Source organism: Oncorhynchus keta, chromosome 36 (assembly GCF_023373465.1).
Source record: "Oncorhynchus keta strain PuntledgeMale-10-30-2019 chromosome 36, Oket_V2, whole genome shotgun sequence".
Classification (NCBI taxonomy): Eukaryota; Metazoa; Chordata; class Actinopteri; order Salmoniformes; family Salmonidae; genus Oncorhynchus; species Oncorhynchus keta.
In genome coordinates this window covers 17,730,911-17,750,308 of record NC_068456.1, presented here as the reverse complement: position 1 = coordinate 17,750,308, position 19,398 = coordinate 17,730,911, and the positions used below count along the sequence as shown (strand labels likewise).

Sequence of the window (19,398 nt, the reverse complement as noted above, 5' to 3'; positions counted from 1 at the left end):
AGAGAGAGACTTTGACTTTTGGTCTTGCTTTATTGAAACATTCTTAATTCATTTAAAACTCACCCCCCACTCCTAAAATAAATAAAACATAAATAAATAAACACAAAAACCCTCTCCTACAACCGTATATCCAAAACATCTTCCCCAGCAATACAGACAGCCCCCCCAACACACCATATCTCCTCAAACATCTCCACACATTTGATCATTTTATAGAACTCAAACTCAACCCTAAGGCGCGCAGAGACCATCCCATGAAACAGTAGTAAAGGGTCTGTTATCCCCCCACCTTTGACCCTGTTCCTCCTTGTTAGCCAAATAGCTAACTTTGCCTGTGCAAACAGAAAATTCAACAAAACACATTTTTCTTTCTCCTTACTCGAATACCTGTATCCCATTATAAACATCCCAACAGCAAAAACCACCCCCAACCTGTCACACAGACATTCCAACAGAGACATTAATGGCATTAACCTGGTGCACACAGAAAACACATGAATTACAGTTTCTTTCATTTGACAGAAAGGACACCCCTGCCCAATTCCTGGATCAACCCGTGCCAACCAGCTGTTAGTGGCCAGGGCTCCATGAAGAACCCTCCACTGGAGGTCCCCTGACCTCTTTGGTACTGGGGGTTTGTAGAGCGCCCTCCATCTAAAACCCACCATACTCTCCGCCCCACATACCCCCTGCCACTGATGTGCCTTCACTCCTGTTTAGGCTTCTAATGCTCCTCACCTTAACGCAGAGGTTGTAGAGGGCTTTACCTCCCACCCCCTCAAACTCCCCCAGGCTCGGAGTGTTAAAATCTAACAAGTCCTCCAGACCCCCTTGCCAGTCTCCAGTCTCTGCCGTCACCTGCAGTGGCGGGAACATTGGTGGCCCCTCTCCCTTTGGCCTCTCAAACACCCCCCTTACCGGCTCAGACAGTGCCTCCTGGACCTCCTCCAGGAATCTCTCCAGCAGCCTAAGAGACGTTATTCCTGTTTGTTGCGCCAAGACCTCCGGGGTTTTCCACCCCTCCTCTCCCAGCAGTCTCAGGTCACCCAGCCTTTGTAAACCCCCTGCCATCAGTTGCCTCTGCAGGGTGGCCGACTGAACCGATCTCAAAGGGATGGCTGGGTTGTGGAAGATGGGCTCCTCCCACACCCACTGCCCAGGCTCCACACCCCTTCTCGTGTGGGCCTTAGCAGCTGCCAGGCCCTCAGCACCGCAGAGTAAAACTCTGAGAGACCTGCTGTACTCAGCCTCTCCAGCTTCATGAGGAACAGCTGCCGGTCCAACCCTAATCCGCCAGCTCTCCTCAGCAGCGCATGCTGGTTCCCTCCAGCCAACATCAGTGTGGTACAGCAGTCTCTGCACCGCCTTTAGTCGGAAAGCAGCCATCCTGCTCTCCAGTTCCACCAGGCCCTGTCCTCCTTCGTGGACGGTCATGTACAAAACTGCTGCCTTCAGCCAGTGATGTCCCGACCAAAAAAGTCCACCAGCTTGCGTTGCAGGTCTGCAAGCAGACCGGCGGGGGGGTTGAGGACAGCCAGTTTATACCACAAGGAAGATGCCACCAGGTTGTTGATTATCAGCACCCTCCCTCTATATGACACTTGGGACAGGAGCCACCTCCACCTGGCCAGTCTTGACACCACTGCCTGTGTCAGCCCCTCCCAGTTCTTGCTGACCCACCTTTCCGAGCCCAGGTACACCCCCAACACTTTAAGCCCTTCACAACCCCACTGCAAACCCCTGGAAGCAGAGGAGGAGCCCTATCCCCCATGCCCCACATAACAGAGCTTTGCTCTTTCCCCAGTTACCTTAGCTGATGAAGCTCCCTCATACACCTTCAGACTGGTCTCTAGTTCCTGCATATCTTGCCCATCCCTGACCATCACAGAAACATCATCTGCATATGCTGAGACTGCAATTCCTGTCACCACATCCATGCCTGTCCAGCACACTCCCCGCAGTCTCCTGCGTAGCAGTCCTAAAAAAGGCTCAATGGCTAGTGTGTACAGCTGCCCAGATAGAGGGCATCCTTGTCTAATGCCCTGTCTCACCCAGACTGGCCTACTGAGCCCCCTCCCACCTTAACCATACATGACGCCCCAGCATACAACAGCTTCACACAGGTCACAAAACTCTTCCCAAACCCAAACACAGACATCACATTAAACAGATACTCATGATCCACTCTATCAAAAGCCTTCTCTTGATCTAAAGAGACCAGTCCAAAGTTCACATTAGAACCTCTCGACAAGTCCAACATGTCCCTAATCAAGAACAAGTTGTCCGTGATTGAGCGTCCCGGTACACAATATGTCTGGTCCTTGTGTATTATAGAGTCCAGATGGGACTTCAGTCTGTTAGAGGGACCTTGGCAAAAATGTTGTAGTCCGCACAGAGTAATGCCACAGGCCTCCAGTTCTTAAGTTCACACCAGTCCCCTTTTTGGGCAGGAGAGTCAGAGCCGCCCGACGGCAGCTCATCGGCAACTCTCCTACCCCTACGCATTCTCGCAACACGCAAAAGAAATCCTGTCCAATTGTTCCCCAGAATTTTTGTAAAATTCCACTGGAAGTCCATCAACCCCGGGTGCACGACCGGGGGACATCTGGGTTACTGCCTCTGCCAGTTCATGTGACAACAGAGGAATGTCCATTTCATCCCTCTGTGCCCGAGAGAGCTTAGGAGTCCTGCGAACAAGACCTGAGCACACATAGGATTACACATTTCTGCCCTATACAATTCAGTATAAAACTCCACAGTCCGCTCCCGCATCTCCCCCACCACAGAGGTCACCCGCCCATCAGACAGCCGTAGACAATGCATACCCTTGGCTTCACTGCTCTGTCTTTCCAAACCAAAGAAGAAGGAGCTGGGAGCATCCATCTCCTTGAGCATGGAGAACCTAGCTCTTACAAGTGCTCCCTTTGCTTTAACCTGGAAAAAACTGCCCAGGTCCCTACGTAATTCGGCTAAGTTAGCCTGGAGGCCTACATTGCCTTGCCCCACCATCTCTACCTCCATCTCACTAATACACCGCTCTAGTTCCCCCAACACTCTCCTAGCCTCTGAGGATGAGAGAGCTGTGTACTGTTGACAGAAAAGCCGAATTTGCACTTTCCCCACATCCCACCACTGACTCAGAGACTCATACTCCTCTCTTCGCTGCCCCCATCTTTCCCAAAAGTCTGGAAACCTGAGCAAAAAGTGGCATCTTGTAAGAGCTTTACATTGAACTTCCAATAAGATGCCTGCCGGGGCCCTGGTGAAATAGACAGCCGAGCCATGGTTATGTGGTGGTCCGAAAACCCCACTGGGAGAATGGTAGCACCCAGAAGCCTATTGCTCTGATTCCTGGACATGTAAAAACGATCAAGTCGAGCTGCACTCACCCTAGCCCCAAAAACCTTCACCCACGTATACTGTCTTGTGTTTGGATGTTTAGTTCTCCAAACATCCACTAGGTCAAACTGATTAAAGATGTCCCTTAACACTCCCACTGACACTGAATGAGGCTCTTCCCCATTTCTGTCTTTTGTAAAATCCATTGTACAGTTCCAGTCACCTCCGATCACCAGCGTCTCCTCAGGCGCTACTTGTGAGAGTTCCTGTCTAAGACTCCCAAATAGAACCCCTCTTTCTCTCCCTGTGTTAGGCGCATACACATTTATAAAGACAAAACACATGTTGTTAATTTCTGCTTTAACAACAAGCAACCTACCCCTACACACCTCCTTTGAGGAGCAAATTTTTACAGCCAGACCCGGTGCAAAAAGGACTGCCACCCCTGCACTAAGATTTGTCCCATGGCTCAACACACTTGCCCCTTTCCACCAGAGCCCCCAATCAACTTCATTCACCACATCACTATGCGTCTCCTGCAGAAACAACACCTGTACTTGTTTATGTTTTACATATCACTCAACACACTCCTCTTTCCCGCATCTCTGGCGCCATTTATATTGAGCGAGCCTACCCGAAGAGTCTCCATAAGAAGTGGGAGAAAAGCCAGCAGAGAAATAGACCAATAGCAAAGCTCAAAAAGCCCCAGTGTCAGTAAGAAATTAAACATTTAAACAGTGTCTGAAGGTAAACCTTTACGCACTGTTGTGACCCACTTCCTCAACCGTTTCTTGGGTGAGAGGACACCATGCCCCTCATTTCTCATAGCATGTTGTACTGATCTTACAAACTTTCTAGGATCAGGAAAAAAAGCCTCAAGATTAACTTTTTTCCCCTTAGTCTCATTCAGGAACCTTGTCAGTTCTCTCAACGTGTACTTAGACCCCTCTGGTTGACTGGCTGTCAGCTCCGGGCCAATTGAAGAGGAGTCTGAAAAAAATACCTCCTCATCCTCTTCCTCAGACTCACTTTCCTCCTCTTCTCTATCTCCCACCCTGACCACCTGCCCTTTCTCTCTGGTTAGGGCCTCACCCACAGCAACAGGCAACATTTCCATGGTGCCTTTGTCCACACCCTTTTTCTTTTTCCTCTTGACACCCTCCTCCTCCTCCCCTAATCTCTTACACTTCCCCACTATACTCTCCTTATCCACTAGAATAACCTGACTAGACGCAGTATCATCTGCACCACCCTCCATAGCATGACTAGGGCCAGCCTCAGCTACAACACCCTCCATAGCATGACTAGGGCCAGCCTCAGCTACAACACCCTCCATAGCATGACTAGGGCCAGCCTCAGCTATACCACCCTCCATAGCATGTCTAGGCCCAGCCTCAGCTACCCCACCATCTCTAGCCTGACTAGACCCAGCCTCTGCTTCTCCACCATCTCTAGCCTGACTAGACCCAGCCTCATCTACACCACCATCTCTAGACTGACTAGGCCCAGCCTCTGCTGTCTGCATCTCCTTACCCCCTGCATTTTGACCTCGATTTCCCCCCCTTGCGCTCGTACCCTCCCCTTGTCTATGGCCTTTATGTGGGCACGCAAAGCTCTTGTGCCCCAAATCCCCACATTCAAAACACCGTAGACTATCTGTGCTGGCAAAACCTGCATAGAGCCCTTCCCCATGCCTCACTTTAAAATGCACATTTAGCTGTTGCTCATTATTGTTCAGAAACATAAACACTTGCCTCCTGAATGAAACAACGTGCTTAACGGCATCTGCCTGAAAACCTGCTGACAGTACACGGAAACCGCTAGCAAACTTACCAAAACGACTCAGCTCTTTCCTAATTTGATCATCCGTAATAAACGGAGGCAAATTTGCAACTACAACTCTTGTTGAAGGGGTAGAGAGAGGTGAAATTGACACCAACACATCCCTTACAAATATTCCGCTAGCAATTAGCCTACCGACCAAATTAGCCCTTTTCATGAACACAACCACAGCCTTGTTCATTCTAGAAGCAGAATGTATAAACTCAGCTCCTACCTGTTCACCGACCGCGAGCAGAACCTCCTCCACCTTAACTCCGTTCTCAGGAACACACCTGAAACCATGCTGTATCGACAGCGTCTCCTGCGCACTAGGCTGAGAAGCCATTGCGCACACTATACCTTGCAACCCCCCGGAACGTTACTCTGTCCTCTTCCACCCTAACTTTGAAAAAAAAAAAATAATAATAATAATAATAACTTTGAATACCGCTAAAAACAAATATTGCATTAACCCTCCACCATAGAAAATAACATGTAAAGAAAAGAATAGAATCAAGAAAGTTAGTTAGGATAGAGCTTTCCACACCAAACACTCAAACTCCAAAAACACCCAGCATGCACCGAGAGAGAGAGAGAGAGAGAGAGAGAGAGAGAGAGAGAGAGGGCATATTGTTTACAGAGGGATGTACTGTATCATAAGTTGTCAAGTCCTTGAACATTTCCAGTCGGTTCAACACTCTTAGAAAAAAATGTTCTTTGGCTGTCCCAATAGAAGAACCATTTTTGGTTCCGTTCTTCAAAGGGTTATCCTATGGGGATAGCCGAAGAACCCTTTTAGGTTCTAGATAGCACCTTTTTTTTTACCCCGTTTTCTCCCCAATTTCGTGGAATCCAATTGGTATTTACAGTCTTGTCTCATCGCTGCAACTTCCGTAAAGACTCGGGAGAGGCAAAGGTTGAGAGCCGTGCGTCCTCAGAAACACAACCCAACCAATCCGCACTGCTTTTTGACACAATGCCCACTTAACCCGGAAGCCAGCCGCACCAATGTGTCGGAGGAAACACCGTGCACCTGGCGAACGTGTCGGCATGCACTGTGCCCGGCCCGCCACTGGAGTCTCTAGTGCGTGATGGGACAAGGACATCCCTCCCGGCCAAACCCTCCCCTAACCCGGACGACGCTGGGCCAATTGTGCACCGCCCCATGGGTCTCCTGGTCGCGGTCGGCTGCGACAGAACCTGGACTCAAACCCAGAATCTCTAGTGGAACAGCTAAGCTCCTTTTTTTCTAATAGTGTACACTCTATTCAAATAAAACTGCCAAAGAGTGTGTCTCTGCTCATAGTTCTTCTTACTAATGGAATGGTTTTTCACAACTCATCACATGAATCAGAAGTAAAGATGCTCTCCCCTGCATCCACTTGCAGCTCTCGTTTCTCTCTGTAACAAATTCTACAGTACATTGATGCCAAACCCTGCTCTGGCTAATCTCCCACCCTGGACGCCATAATTCTCTTTTAGCCGCCTCACCTTGTCTACACTATCAATCTACTTCAATTCCAGCCTGGCCTTTTCCTCTGCTCTGCTCTCCTCCCCTCCCCTGTTGTATCTACCTTCCCTGATGCCTGGTTCCATCTCTACCCAGCAGCTCAGATCAGATTCCCATCATTGCTGTACTTTATCTCTCTAGTCAGCAGTCAGCAGTGCTGGATCACAAATTACCCCTCAGTATGTTGTCAATTACCATTCCACTCGCTGTATATTACAGTGCTATGTGCCATAAATCACTCCTCAATGGTCTTTCTGCTTCTGCTAGCTGCTGCAAGTGCCATTGGATTGTCCAGACATCCAGATATTCTCTCATTTAGACAGGTGTTCTCTGGCAGAATGATAAAATACTACACATATCCATCCAATAGCTCTGTCAAGTGCTGCATGGCTTTAGCACTGAAAGACTTCAAGATGTTTCCATTGTTACATTACTCGTGATTAAACGTCCTGGTAGACACAAGAGCCTAAGAATTTATCAGCAAGAGGGTAGAAATGTCTGTCAACTAGGTACAAATGTATGGTATTTTAAAATGATAAACAACAACGGCACACATGAACACCCACAACAGAGGACGATGGTGTGATTGACCATCACACTCAGATTTGTAGGCGCAAGGAATCTCTCGAAAAGGAGCAGTGTTCAAATCAAATCAAATCAAATCAAATCAAATTTATTTATATAGCCCTTCGTACATCAGCTGATATCTCAAAGTGCTGTACAGAAACCCAGCCTAAAACCCCAAACAGCAAGCAATGCAGGTGTAGAAGCACGGTGGCTAGGAAAAACTCCATAGAAAGGCCAAAACCTAGGAAGAAACCTAGAGAGGAACCAGGCTGTGGGGTGGCCAGTCCTCTTCTGGCTGTGCCGGGTGGAGATTATAACAGAACATGGCCAAGATGTTCAAATGTTCATAAATGACCAGCATTGGTCGAATAATAACAAGGCAGAACAGTTGAAACTGGAACAGCAGCACAGTCAGGTGGACCGGGGACAGCAAGGAGTCATCATGTCAGGTAGTCCTGGGGCACTAGGAGGTGAGGCCTCATTTAAAACAGTAAATTCATCAGGCTTAAGCCATGTTTCAGTCAGGCCAATCACATCAAGATTATGATCAGTGATTAGTTCATTGAGTATAATTGCCTTTGAAGTAAGGGATCTAACATTAAGTAGCCCTATTTTGAGATGTGAGGTATCATGATCTCTTTCAGTAATGACTGGAATGGAGGTGGTCTTTATCCTAGTGAGATTGCTCAGGCGAACACCGCCATGTTTAGTTTTGCCCAACCTAGGTCGAGGCACAGACACGGTCTCAACGGTCTCAATGGTGATAGTGTTCTGTTTTTGATGTTTGGATGAAAAACGTACCCAAATTAAACAGCCGATTTCTCAGGCCCAGAAGCTAGAATATGCATATAATTGACAGATTGGGATAGAAAACACTCTATCGTTTCCAAAACTGTCAACAAATTGTCTGTTAGTATAACAGGACTGATATTGCAGGCGAAAACCTGAGGAAAATCCAACTAGAAAGTGCCTCTTATTTTGAAAGCTCCCTGTTCCATTGCATGCCTTCCCTCCATTTAAAGGGATATCAACCAGAGTCCTTTTCCTATGGCTTCCACATGGTGTGAACAGTCTTTAGACATAGTTTCAGCCTTTTATTCTGAAAACATTAGAGAGAACGATCACATCGGGTCAGTGGATGGCTGGGTGCCAGCAGAGTTTTGCATGCGCAACAGCTTGGAGCAGACATTTTTTCTCTCTCTCCTATTGAAAAAGCTATGGTCCAGTTCAAATATTATCAATTATTTATTGTAAAAACAACCTGGATGCTGGCCTTCTAGGTAGAGTTGCAAAGAAAAAGCCATATCTCAGACCTGCCAATAAAAAGAAAACATTAAGATGGGCAAAATAATCAAATCAAATCAAATGTATTTATATAGCCCTTCGTACATCAGCTGATATCTCAAAGTGCTGTACAGAAACCCAGCCTAAAACCCCAAACAGCAAACAATGCAGGTGTAAAAGCACGGTGGCTAGGAAAAACTCCCTAGAATGGCCAAAACCTAGGAAGAAACCTAGAGAGGAACCGGGCTATGTGGGGTGGCCAGTCCTCTTCTGGCTGTGCCGGGTAGAGATTATAACAGAACATGACCAAGATGTTCAAATGTTCATAAATGACCAGCATGGTTGAATAATAATAAGGCAGAACAGTTGAAACTGGAGCAGCAGCATGGCCAGGTGGACTGGGGACAGCAAGGAGTCATCATGTCAGGTAGTCCTGGGGCATGGTCCTAGGGCTCAGGTCCTCCGAGAGAGAGAAAGAAAGAGAGAAGGAGAGAATTAGAGAACGCACACTTAGATTCACACAGGACACCGAATAGGACAGGAGAAGTACTCCAGATATAACAAACTGACCCTAGCCCCCCGACACATAAACTACTGCAGCATAAATACTGGAGACTGAGACAGGAGGGGTCAGGAGACACTGTGGCCCCATCTGAGGACACCCCCGGACAGGGCCAAACAGGAAGGATATAACCCCACCCACTTTGCCAAAGCACAGCCCCCACACCACTAGAGGGATATCTTCAACCACCAACTTACCATCCTGAGACAAGGCCGAGTATAGCCCACAAAGATCTCCGCCACGGTACAACCCAAGGGGGGGCGCCAACCCAGACAGGCCGACCACAACAGTGAATCAACCCACCCAGGTGACGCACCCCCCCCCAGAGGAACTCTGCCTAGAAGGCCAGCATCTCGGGGGTCGCCTCTTCCCTGTTGACATTGAGACTGGTGTTTTGTGGGTACTATTTAATGAAGCTGCCAGTTGAGGACTTGTGAGGGGTCTGTTTCTCAAACTAGACACTCTATTGTACTTGTCCTCTTGCTCAGTTGTGCACCGGGGCCTCCCACTCCTCTTTCTATTCTGGTTAGGGCCAGTTTGCACTGTTCTGTGAAGGGAGTAGTTCACAGCGTTGTACGAGATCTTCAGTTTCTTGGAAATTACTCACATGGAATAGCCTTCATTTCTCAGAACAAGAATAGACAGACGAGTTTCAGAAGAAAGTTCTTTGTTTCTGGGCATTTTGAGCCTGTAATCAAATCCACAAATGCTGTTGAAAGCTAGTTTTATTCCTTCTTTAAATCAGTACAACCATTTTCAGCTGTGCTAATATAATTGCAAAAGGGTTTTCTAATGAGCAATTAGCCTTTTAAAATGATAAACTTGGATTAGCAAACACAACGTGCCATTGGAACACAGGAATGATGGTTGCTGATAATGGGCCTCTGTAAGCCCATGGAGATATTCCATTACAAATGTCATTTACAACATTAACAATGTCTTCACTGTATTTCTGATCAATTTGATGTTATTTTAATGGACAAAAAATGTGCTTTTCTTTCAAAAACAAGGACATTTCTAAGTGACCCCAAACTTTTGAAAAGTAGTGTACATTTATATCTGTCACTTTAGTTTCCTTGGATTTAGCATGTAATCAGTTACTGCCAACCCTGTGCACGCACACACAGTATTTGCATTCTGGCAACCTGAATTCAATGCTCCAACCATTTAGTCTTTAAGAACATTATGAATAAGGCGCACCCATCCCTTATTCTCAAAGAACATTGGAAACCATATGAAACCATGTTGTCCCGTGTAGAGACTCAAATAGAGACTCAAATAGTTTATTAAATTAAACTATTATATTATGTGACTCCTGGTGACAGCTGCAACTGGCTAATGCTATTTTCTATGTTATCCGTAATGTAACTCAACTTTATATAGCGAGGTACTGTGGCCAGCAAAATGTTTACATCTTTGTGTTTTATTCCATAACAACAGGCATAAGGATGTGTTTCTGGCAGAGAGCCTTTGTCTGTAGTTACCATGGAGATAACACAGCACCATTATCTCTCTGTCCATCCCAACAGGACAGGCTGGTCTCAGACTCTCAGCAGGATGTGACATAATGAGGTCACCACACTGCAAATGTCCTTATTTCAGCCAAGTTGCTCTAAATTGATGTCTAAATTTGACATATTTCCATATCCTGAGGACGTAGGGAAATTACTTCAAAACCAGACACTAGGACAACAGTGAGCGCTATTGCCATCAAGTAGGGTTGGGTATTGCTAGGGCATTGTGGATAGGTGTAATCTCATGACTCTGGATCAGAAGGTTGTGTGTTTGATCCCAGTCGTATACACAGTTGTTTTATGTTGACCATGAGAAGCAAGATTAACTTAACCATTCAGAATGATTGCCTAAACTTAACCCTTATTAACTTTAAAAAATGTGACTTTTGGAGAAACGGAATATACAGAGCAGCAGGAGCAACAGAAACACAGAGAACGTGGATCAAATCAAATCATTTTGTATTGGTCACATACACATATTTAGCAGATGTTAGAGAAATGCTTGTGTTCCTAGCTCCAACATGAACATCTGATTCTGCAGTGAGACTGTGAGAGCTTGTTGCTTATTTACCAAGGGGGTCATTCCGACCTGAGTTAAGCGCAGGTAAATGGAACGTAATTCCCTTTTTATGCACTTTCCTCCCTAGGTGTATTCTGACCTTGAACTTAAGCATGAGAATAGCATGCTATTTTCACCTGCTATTCGTTTGGGGTGGATATCAAAGAAATCAAGGTGTGGCACCGTATTTTGGCCTTGACTTAATTCCCTCATAATTCCACCACCTTTATGCGTGATGAAATTATGAATAAGGTTGGGCAACCTAGCGGTTCCAAGTGGAACAACTTCTACTTTATTTTTTATCATATAAATAACACCAGACATGCTCCATATATTGTAATTTACAAATTGATAAGAGGCTAAAATATTGATAAGAGCGAGGTAAACAAGGACATTCAGAGACTTGTCCTGAATGTCTCCTGCACTGTCTTGGCTGTGTGCTTAGGGTTATTGTCCTGTTGGAAGGTGAACCTTTGCCCCAGTCTGAGGTCCTGTGCGCTCTGGAGCAGGTTTTCATTAAGGATCTCTCTGTACTTTGCTCCGTTCATCTTTCCCTCGATTCTGACTAGTCTCCCAGTCCTTGCAGCTGAAAGAAATCACCACAGCATTATGCTGCTACCATCATGCTTCACCGTTCTGAGGGTGTCAGGTTTCCACCAGACATGACGCTTGGCATTCAGGCCAAAGAGGTCAAGGTTGGTTTCATCAGACCAGAGAACCTTGCTTCTCATGGTCTGAGAGTCCTTTAGGTGCCTTTTGGCAAACTCCAAGTAGGCTGTCATGTGCCTTTTACCGAGGAGTGGCTTCCATCTGGCCACTCTACCTTAAAGGCCTGATTGGTGTAGTGCTACAGAGATGGTTTTTCTTCTGGATGGTTCTCCCATCTCCACAGAGGAACTCTGGAGCTCTGTCAGAGTGACCATCGGGTTCTTGGTCACCTCCCTGATCAAGGCCTTTCTCCCCCGATTGCTCAGTTTGGCCGGGCGGCCAGCTCTAGGAGGAGTCTTGTGGTGGTTCCAAACTTCCTCCATTTAAGAATGACGGAGTCCACTGTGTACTTGGGGACCTTCAATGCTGCCGACATTTTTTGGTACCCTTCCCCCAGATCTGTACCTCGGCACAATCCTGTCAACATTTCTAAAAACCTGTTTTCTCTTTGGCATTATGGGGTACTGTGTGTAGATTGATGAGAAAAAAATGTTTATTTAATCCATTTTAGAATAAGGCTGTACCGTAACAAAATGTGGAAAACGGGAAGGGTTCTGAATACTTTTCGAATGCACTGTCAGATGGTTCGTGGGAATCCATCAAAGATGGATCTATAATTTACCATCTGTGGTGAGTAATAGTTGTTGTATTTTAAGACTGGCAACATGGCTAACCCCAATAATGTGTAGCACAGGAATGTTAAACAGCAGAACTTATGCAACAGAGACATAGTCCATCAACTGGAATGAGAAAGGACTTTTAGAGATGAGTTATGAGAATACCAAATGCTGTGTATTTTACTGTGTGCCTTCCTCACTGGCAAATACAGATATGAAAATGTTTTATAACAACGACAAAATGAAATAACTCATATTTGAACTGATAATAAGAATGCCACCATCATTCTGTTGTATAATACTTGAAGAACGAGTGCAAACTTGTTTCAAAGGGAAACAAATAGAGTAGCCTCTAACATTTCCACAAAAGAAAAGAGCATGCTAATCAAAGAAACTGTCTGGCACAGAGGCAACCATAAATAAGGCTGTGAAAATAACCTCACAATGAAATTACATGCACCATAATGTGTGTGCAGGGCCTATAACAATAACCAATAAAATGTGGCTCTTGGTATGTTTCTTGTTTGACTTGGGGGAAGGATGTAATGATATCTCAAACTGTAGCGTTATCATTTCTTGAGAGCTGAACTGTTCTGTGTTCAATATTGTTGTGCCAGCCATGACCTTGTAGGCATAATTTCCCTCTCATTTGATTGCCTTGTTCTCATTGGTAGTTTGGGGAGGAGGGGGCTCTTTGAAGGCAATGCAATTTGTTTTGATCAAAAGTTTCATCACCCAATTGTGAGCAGATGATGAAACATAAGGAGATCTTGGCTCCCCAGAATACACTTATCATGTTCCAATTGCCCTCCTGAATAGGGCTTAATGTAATGTTCACGTTCTAGATTTTCTGCCATTTTGTATTGATTTCAGTGCTATATTCCCTTGCTCATGTTCATAATATGTCATTCTCAAATAAGCTTTTATTCAAATGTTTATTCCTTACAGAGACCCTTTCTAGTCCAATTAGCCTGATGAGATAAGGTAGGACATAACACAGAATATGGCGTGTGATGAATTAAAGGAGAGTTCCACAGCATGTTGCATAATCCTTACTTATGTGATAACGTAAACAGAACAATTTCTAACTACAGCGCATTCGGGAAAGTATTCAGACTCCTTGACTTTTTCCACATTTTGATACGTTAGCCTTATTCTAAAATTGATTAAATAAATACAAATCCTCATCAATCTACACATAATATCCCATAATGACAAAGCAAAAACAGGTCTTTAGAAATTGTTGCACATTTTTTCAATATAAAACACTGAAATATCACATTTACATAAGTATTCAGACCCTTTACTCAGTACTTTGTTGAAGCACCTTTGGCAGCGATTACAACATTGAGACTTCTTGGGTATGGTGCTACAAGGTTGGCACACCGGTATTTGAGGAGTTTCTCCCATTCTACTCTGCAGATCCTCTCAAACTCTGTCAGGTTGGATGGGGAGCATCTCTGCACAGCTATTTTCAGGTCTCTCCAGAGATGTTTGATCGGGTTCAAGTCCGAGCTCTGGCTGGGCCACTCAAGGACATTCAGAGACTTGAGCCGAAGACACTCCTGCGTTGTTTTGGCTGTGTGCTTAGGGTCGTTGTCCTGTTGGAAGGTGAAACTTCACCCCAGTCTGAGATCCTGAGTGCTCTGCATCAGGTTTTCATCAAGAATCTCTTTGTACTTTGCTCCATTCATCTTGCCCTCAATCCTGACTAGTTTCCCAGTCCCTGCCGCTGAAAAACATCCACACACCATGATGTTTCCACCACCACGCTTCACCGTAGGGATGGTGCCAGGTTTCCTCCAGACGTGAGGCTTGGCATTCAGGGCAAAGAGTTCGATCTTGTTTCTCATGGTCTGAGAGTCCTTTAGGTGCCTTTTGGCAAACTCCAGGCGGGCTGTCATGTGCCTTTTACTGAGGAGTGGCTTCCGCCTGGCCACTCTACCATAAAGGCCTGATTGATGTAGTGCTGCAGAGATGGTTGTCCTTCTGGAAGGTTCTCCCATCTCCCCAGAGTGACCATCAGGTTCTAGGTAACCTCCCTGACCAAGGCCTTTCTCCCCTGATTGCTCAGTTTGGCAAGGTGGCCAGCTCTAGGAAGAGCCTTGGTGGTTCCAAACTTCCTCCATTTAAGAATGATGGAGGCCACTGTGTTGTTGGGGACCTTCAATGCAGCAGACATGTTTTGGTACCCTTCCCCAGATCTGTACCTCGACACAATCCTGTCTCCGAGCTCTACGGACAATTCCTTCAACCTCATGGCTTGGTTTTTGCTCTGACATGCAATGTCAACTGTGGCACTTTATATAGACAGGTGTTTTGCCTTTCCAAATAATGTCCAATCACTTGAATTTAACACAGGTTGACCACAGGTGGACTCATCTCAAGGATGATCAATGGAAACAGGATGCACCTGAGCTCAATTTCATGTCTCATACTAAAGGGTCTGAATAGTTATGTAAATAAGGTATATATATATATATTATTTTTTTTTTCCATTTTTAAAAAAAAAAATTTTTTAATTATTATTATTTTTTTTTATCACCTTTATTTAACCAGGTAGGCTAGTTGAGAACAAGTTCTCATTTACAACTGCGACCTGGCCAAGATAAAGCATAGCAGTGTGAACAGACAACACAGAGTTACACATGGAGTAAACAATAAACAAGTCAATAACAAAGTAGGAAAAAAAATAGTCTATATACATTGTGTGCAAAAGGCATGAGGAGGTAGGCGAATAATTAAAATTTTGCAGATTAACACTGGAGTGATAAATTATCAGATGGTCATGTGCAGGTAGAGATACTGGTGTGCATATATATATATATATATTTTTTTTTTTTTCAAAAAATTTCAAAAAACAAGTTAAGGGGTCTGAATACTTTCCGAATGCACCGTATATAGTATGGAAAACCGTTTTTTCTTCCAGTCATATTGATAAGGCAATATAATTCCTCTATTTGGATTCATTCAAGCTATCTGAAATGGTGGTGTTAAAGCAAATGCAAGTCCCCAGAGAGAAGGAAGTGAAGACAACTGCATAGACAGGTTGGTTGTTGAGCAACAAAACCGATGCGTGCACAACTATGGGGCAAAACAGACAGGGTTGGCTTAGATTGTTGACAACATGTAAACTATATTTAGTCTCCAATGTTTATTGAAAACATAAATACATTTACACAGTGAGCACCTCTTGTCTCTCAAATACATTGTTACAGATGTTGGTTACTTGGCTCGCAAATCTTTTGGTATATTAGCATTAGCATAGATATGACATCTGTCAAAAACCTCAAAACAAGACATGGTATCAAGAACAAGATAAAACTAGCTGAAATGAGCCACATACGATTCCCCACATGGCAGCTTCTTGTCATTGTTGCTAGCTATCTGGCCATCCAGAATTATAACCACACACAGCCTTCCGCTCCATTGAAGCACACATCGTTTCGTGACATTGTCACCTTACCGGTCTATACATATTATGATTATATAGTTTGTTTTGCTATGGATCATCAACAGGGGTTGCAGTGACTCCGTGTGTGCATCACTAACATAATTTACTACTCTCTGATGGCAGAAATCCAACACCCATCAATTAAAGGAAAATTCCACCCAAAAACTATCTTTTGCTATTTGTTTCATTAGTCCATTGTTGACATAGTCCCAAAATGTTTTGCTTGTCAGCAATCAAGTTTTCAAGATATGCAACTTTCAAAATATAAAAATCATCCCCATATGATGCATTATGCATCATATGATGCAACAAAATATATCTATTTTGAAAGTTATATATCTTGAAAACTTGATCGGTGACAAGCAAAACATTTTCAGACTCAACAATGGGCTAATGAAACAAATACCAAAATATATTTTTGGTGTGGACTTTTCCTTTAATGTACTGATGTTTTACTGAAAAAAATTATAACCTTTTCTTCTTTTGTGTTCATCCTGCCTATTTGCAGGCTGTGAGTGAAAGATCATATAAATAATATACTGTATTTAGCATGCACCATAAAATCAGTTGATTCTGGGTGGATTACTGGCATGGTGTTTCCTCTCGCTACTGATAAAGACAGAAATAATCCAATTATACTGGTAGGGATGTCTGCAGTAGGATGATTCAGTCTGTCTTGCCATGTGGGAAACCAGGGATCTCTTTCTGTTATCTCCTCTGGGTCTGTGCAATATGGTACATGAAGGTTGAAACATTGTCCTTATTCAGTAGGTAGAATACAATGAACACGTTTAGAGCGTAGTGTTTTGAGTTATAGTACTGGTTTTCTGGAACATAATGTACAAAAATCATACCCCTCAAACTCAATTGGTATCCCAATGCATGTATGCTTATAGAACTTATTGTAATATTCAGGGAATACTGTAATATTCAGGGAAGACATGTTTAAATATGTTTATTCATAATACATGCATATGCTCCCTGACATTATGCATGAAAGAATTATAGCCTAGATATGAACATTTAGCATTACATTATGGGCAGCAGTTAGCCTAGTGGTTAGAGTGTTGGGCCAGTAACTGAAAGTTTGCTGGTTTGAATCCCAGAGCCTACTGGGTGAAAAATATTTAGCTCCAGGGTCACCATACTACCATGGCCGATCCTGTAAAACGAGACATTTCACTGCACCTATCCGATGTATGTGACAATAAAAACAGACTTTTTAAAATGTATTTTTATTAAGCAAGATCCATGGAGATATTAGCCAGCTCCCTCACAACATGCGTGAAGTAATAAACAACATGGCATTCATTAGTTTCAAAGTCAAATACATCTAAATGGTTGTAGTGGGATTAAAGATTGTAATGAACTCAAAACAGTTGTACATTGACACACACATAAAAACAGTAACAGATGCATTACAAATTGATCACAGTTTGCTTGCAGCACCCCACTGGGCACAAACGTCAATTTAACGTATATTCCAAATTGGTTCTATGTAAATTTAATTGAAATTGCGTTGAAACAACATTGATTAAACCAATGTGTGCCCAGTGGGACCGAACTGAATATGGAACATTTTGTGAAGTTGGGAAGTTTTTCCAAATAGGTACATTTTCTTTTCACAAGAGACTGTACATGACTCCAACTTCTAAACAATGAAATCTGTATTCAGACAGGAAATAGTAGCTAGTCCAAAAAAAGCTTATTCATAGCCCCCGTCGATCCCTTTTGCAAAGGATCTTTTTGAAAGACCTCCTGAAGTCATTGTTGAATATAGTGTATATGACTGGATTCAGCGAGCTATTGCAGTATCCGAACCAAAAAAAGAAATTGAACAATGACTCAGGGACACAGCAAGAGTCACATATTGCGGTGAGTGTGTACGTGAAGAAGAAGGGGAACCAGCAGACAACAAACACTCCCATGACCACAGCCAGAACAAATGTGAAGCGCTTCTCTCTGTTCTGCCTTCCTTTCCACCGGCTCACATTCACATACTGCTGTGCATCATCACCTTTAGGGGACGGTTGTCCTAGTTTCACTTGACACACTTTGGTCTTTTCCTTGCTCCGCTTCATTTTGATGGAGCACTGGTTCTCATTCCCATCAGACGAGGAGCACTCTTCCTCCATATTTAGTCCATTGACCTCCTCGTCCTCCTCCACTCCATCTCTCCCTCCTTTGTTCCCTCTCTCCAAAGGGTCCTGCTGAACTAAGCCATACCGACTTTTCTCTGGATTATTGTTTTCTCTTCTCCTCTCACCCAGAGGGGCCCTGGTTCTCTTCTTGGCAACCTGGTAAATTCGAACGTACACCAGAATCATGATCACACATGGGGCGAAGAATGAGGCGGTGCTGGAGAATATGATGTACCACTTCTCCTCATTGATCTTACATGTGGGACCCTCCTCTTTGGCTCCTTCCTTCTCCATTGAAATGAGAGGTGGGAATGATATAATGGCAGCCAGCACCCACACGAATAACACTATACATTTGATCCTGCGTGGTGTCCTTTTTGAGTTGTACTCAATGGCTTGAGTGACCGACCAGTATCTGTCCAGACTTATGGCACACAGATGTGTGATGGACGAGGTGCAGAACAGAACATCCAGGGCCAGGTAGATCTCACACCACACTTGACCAAAGTACCAATATCCCATCAGTTCATTAGCCAGAGAAAAGGGCATTACCAGAGTGGCCACTAAAATGTCTGCACATGCTAAGGACACTAAAAACAAGTTCTGAGGGGCTCTTAGGGCCCGGCTGGTGAACACAGCGATGACCACTAGGACATTGCCGAACACTGTGAGTAGAATAAGGATACCCACCAGTATTGTCAGAGGCACAGAAGTCTGCACAGTGTAAGGGAGCCTAGCAGGCAAAGTCCCGTTGCTGTTGGTCAAGTTATCACAACCCATAAGGATGAAGCATGTGTCTGTATAAGAAGAGTCCTTGTTCGAAGAGCCACAACCAATCCACTATTTTCACACATTTGTTAATGAAGCAGAAGTAGCCTTCATTTTTGCCCACTGGGGAAAATTATGTCATATGAACAATCTAACAAACAATCTAACAAACAATCTCAATGTTAGTTATTTTTGTTGATAAAAAAAGTTGATACAAAAATAAATAACCAGTAAAAGAGAAAATACTCCTTAAACAGAACTGTAGTTTTACTCCCTCTTTGTTTTCCAGCATCCAAATCCTCAGCTTTACCAACTACATATTCAGGAAAAAAGTGATTAATCGTTATCCTTCAAAAACGTCAAATGGCCCCACGTTGTGCGTAGAATAGCATCTGAGCAGGATGATATTTCTCTGCCCAGTGAAACAGTAGTTGGTGAAACAGACCTTTATGTGGCAGAGGATGGGATTGCTGCTTTATATATGGTTTGGAGACTCCGCTCCCCAGTCAGTATATTTCAGTGAGAATTATGGGCGGGGTCCAACTACAATCGCA

General features: G+C 44.2%; 1 protein-coding gene across 1 annotated transcript; it reads right to left on the bottom strand.

Annotated features, from left to right (window-relative positions):
• Window positions 1-17,182: 17,182 nt before the first annotated feature.
• On the bottom strand, window positions 17,183-19,279 carry LOC118369916 (alpha-2A adrenergic receptor-like). The gene has a single exon (XM_035754690.2). The coding sequence runs from the start codon at window positions 18,854-18,856 to the stop codon at window positions 17,645-17,647; it is 1,212 nt and encodes a 403-aa protein (XP_035610583.1). The 5' UTR covers window positions 18,857-19,279; the 3' UTR covers window positions 17,183-17,644.
• Between the last annotated feature and the right edge of the window lie 119 nt (window positions 19,280-19,398).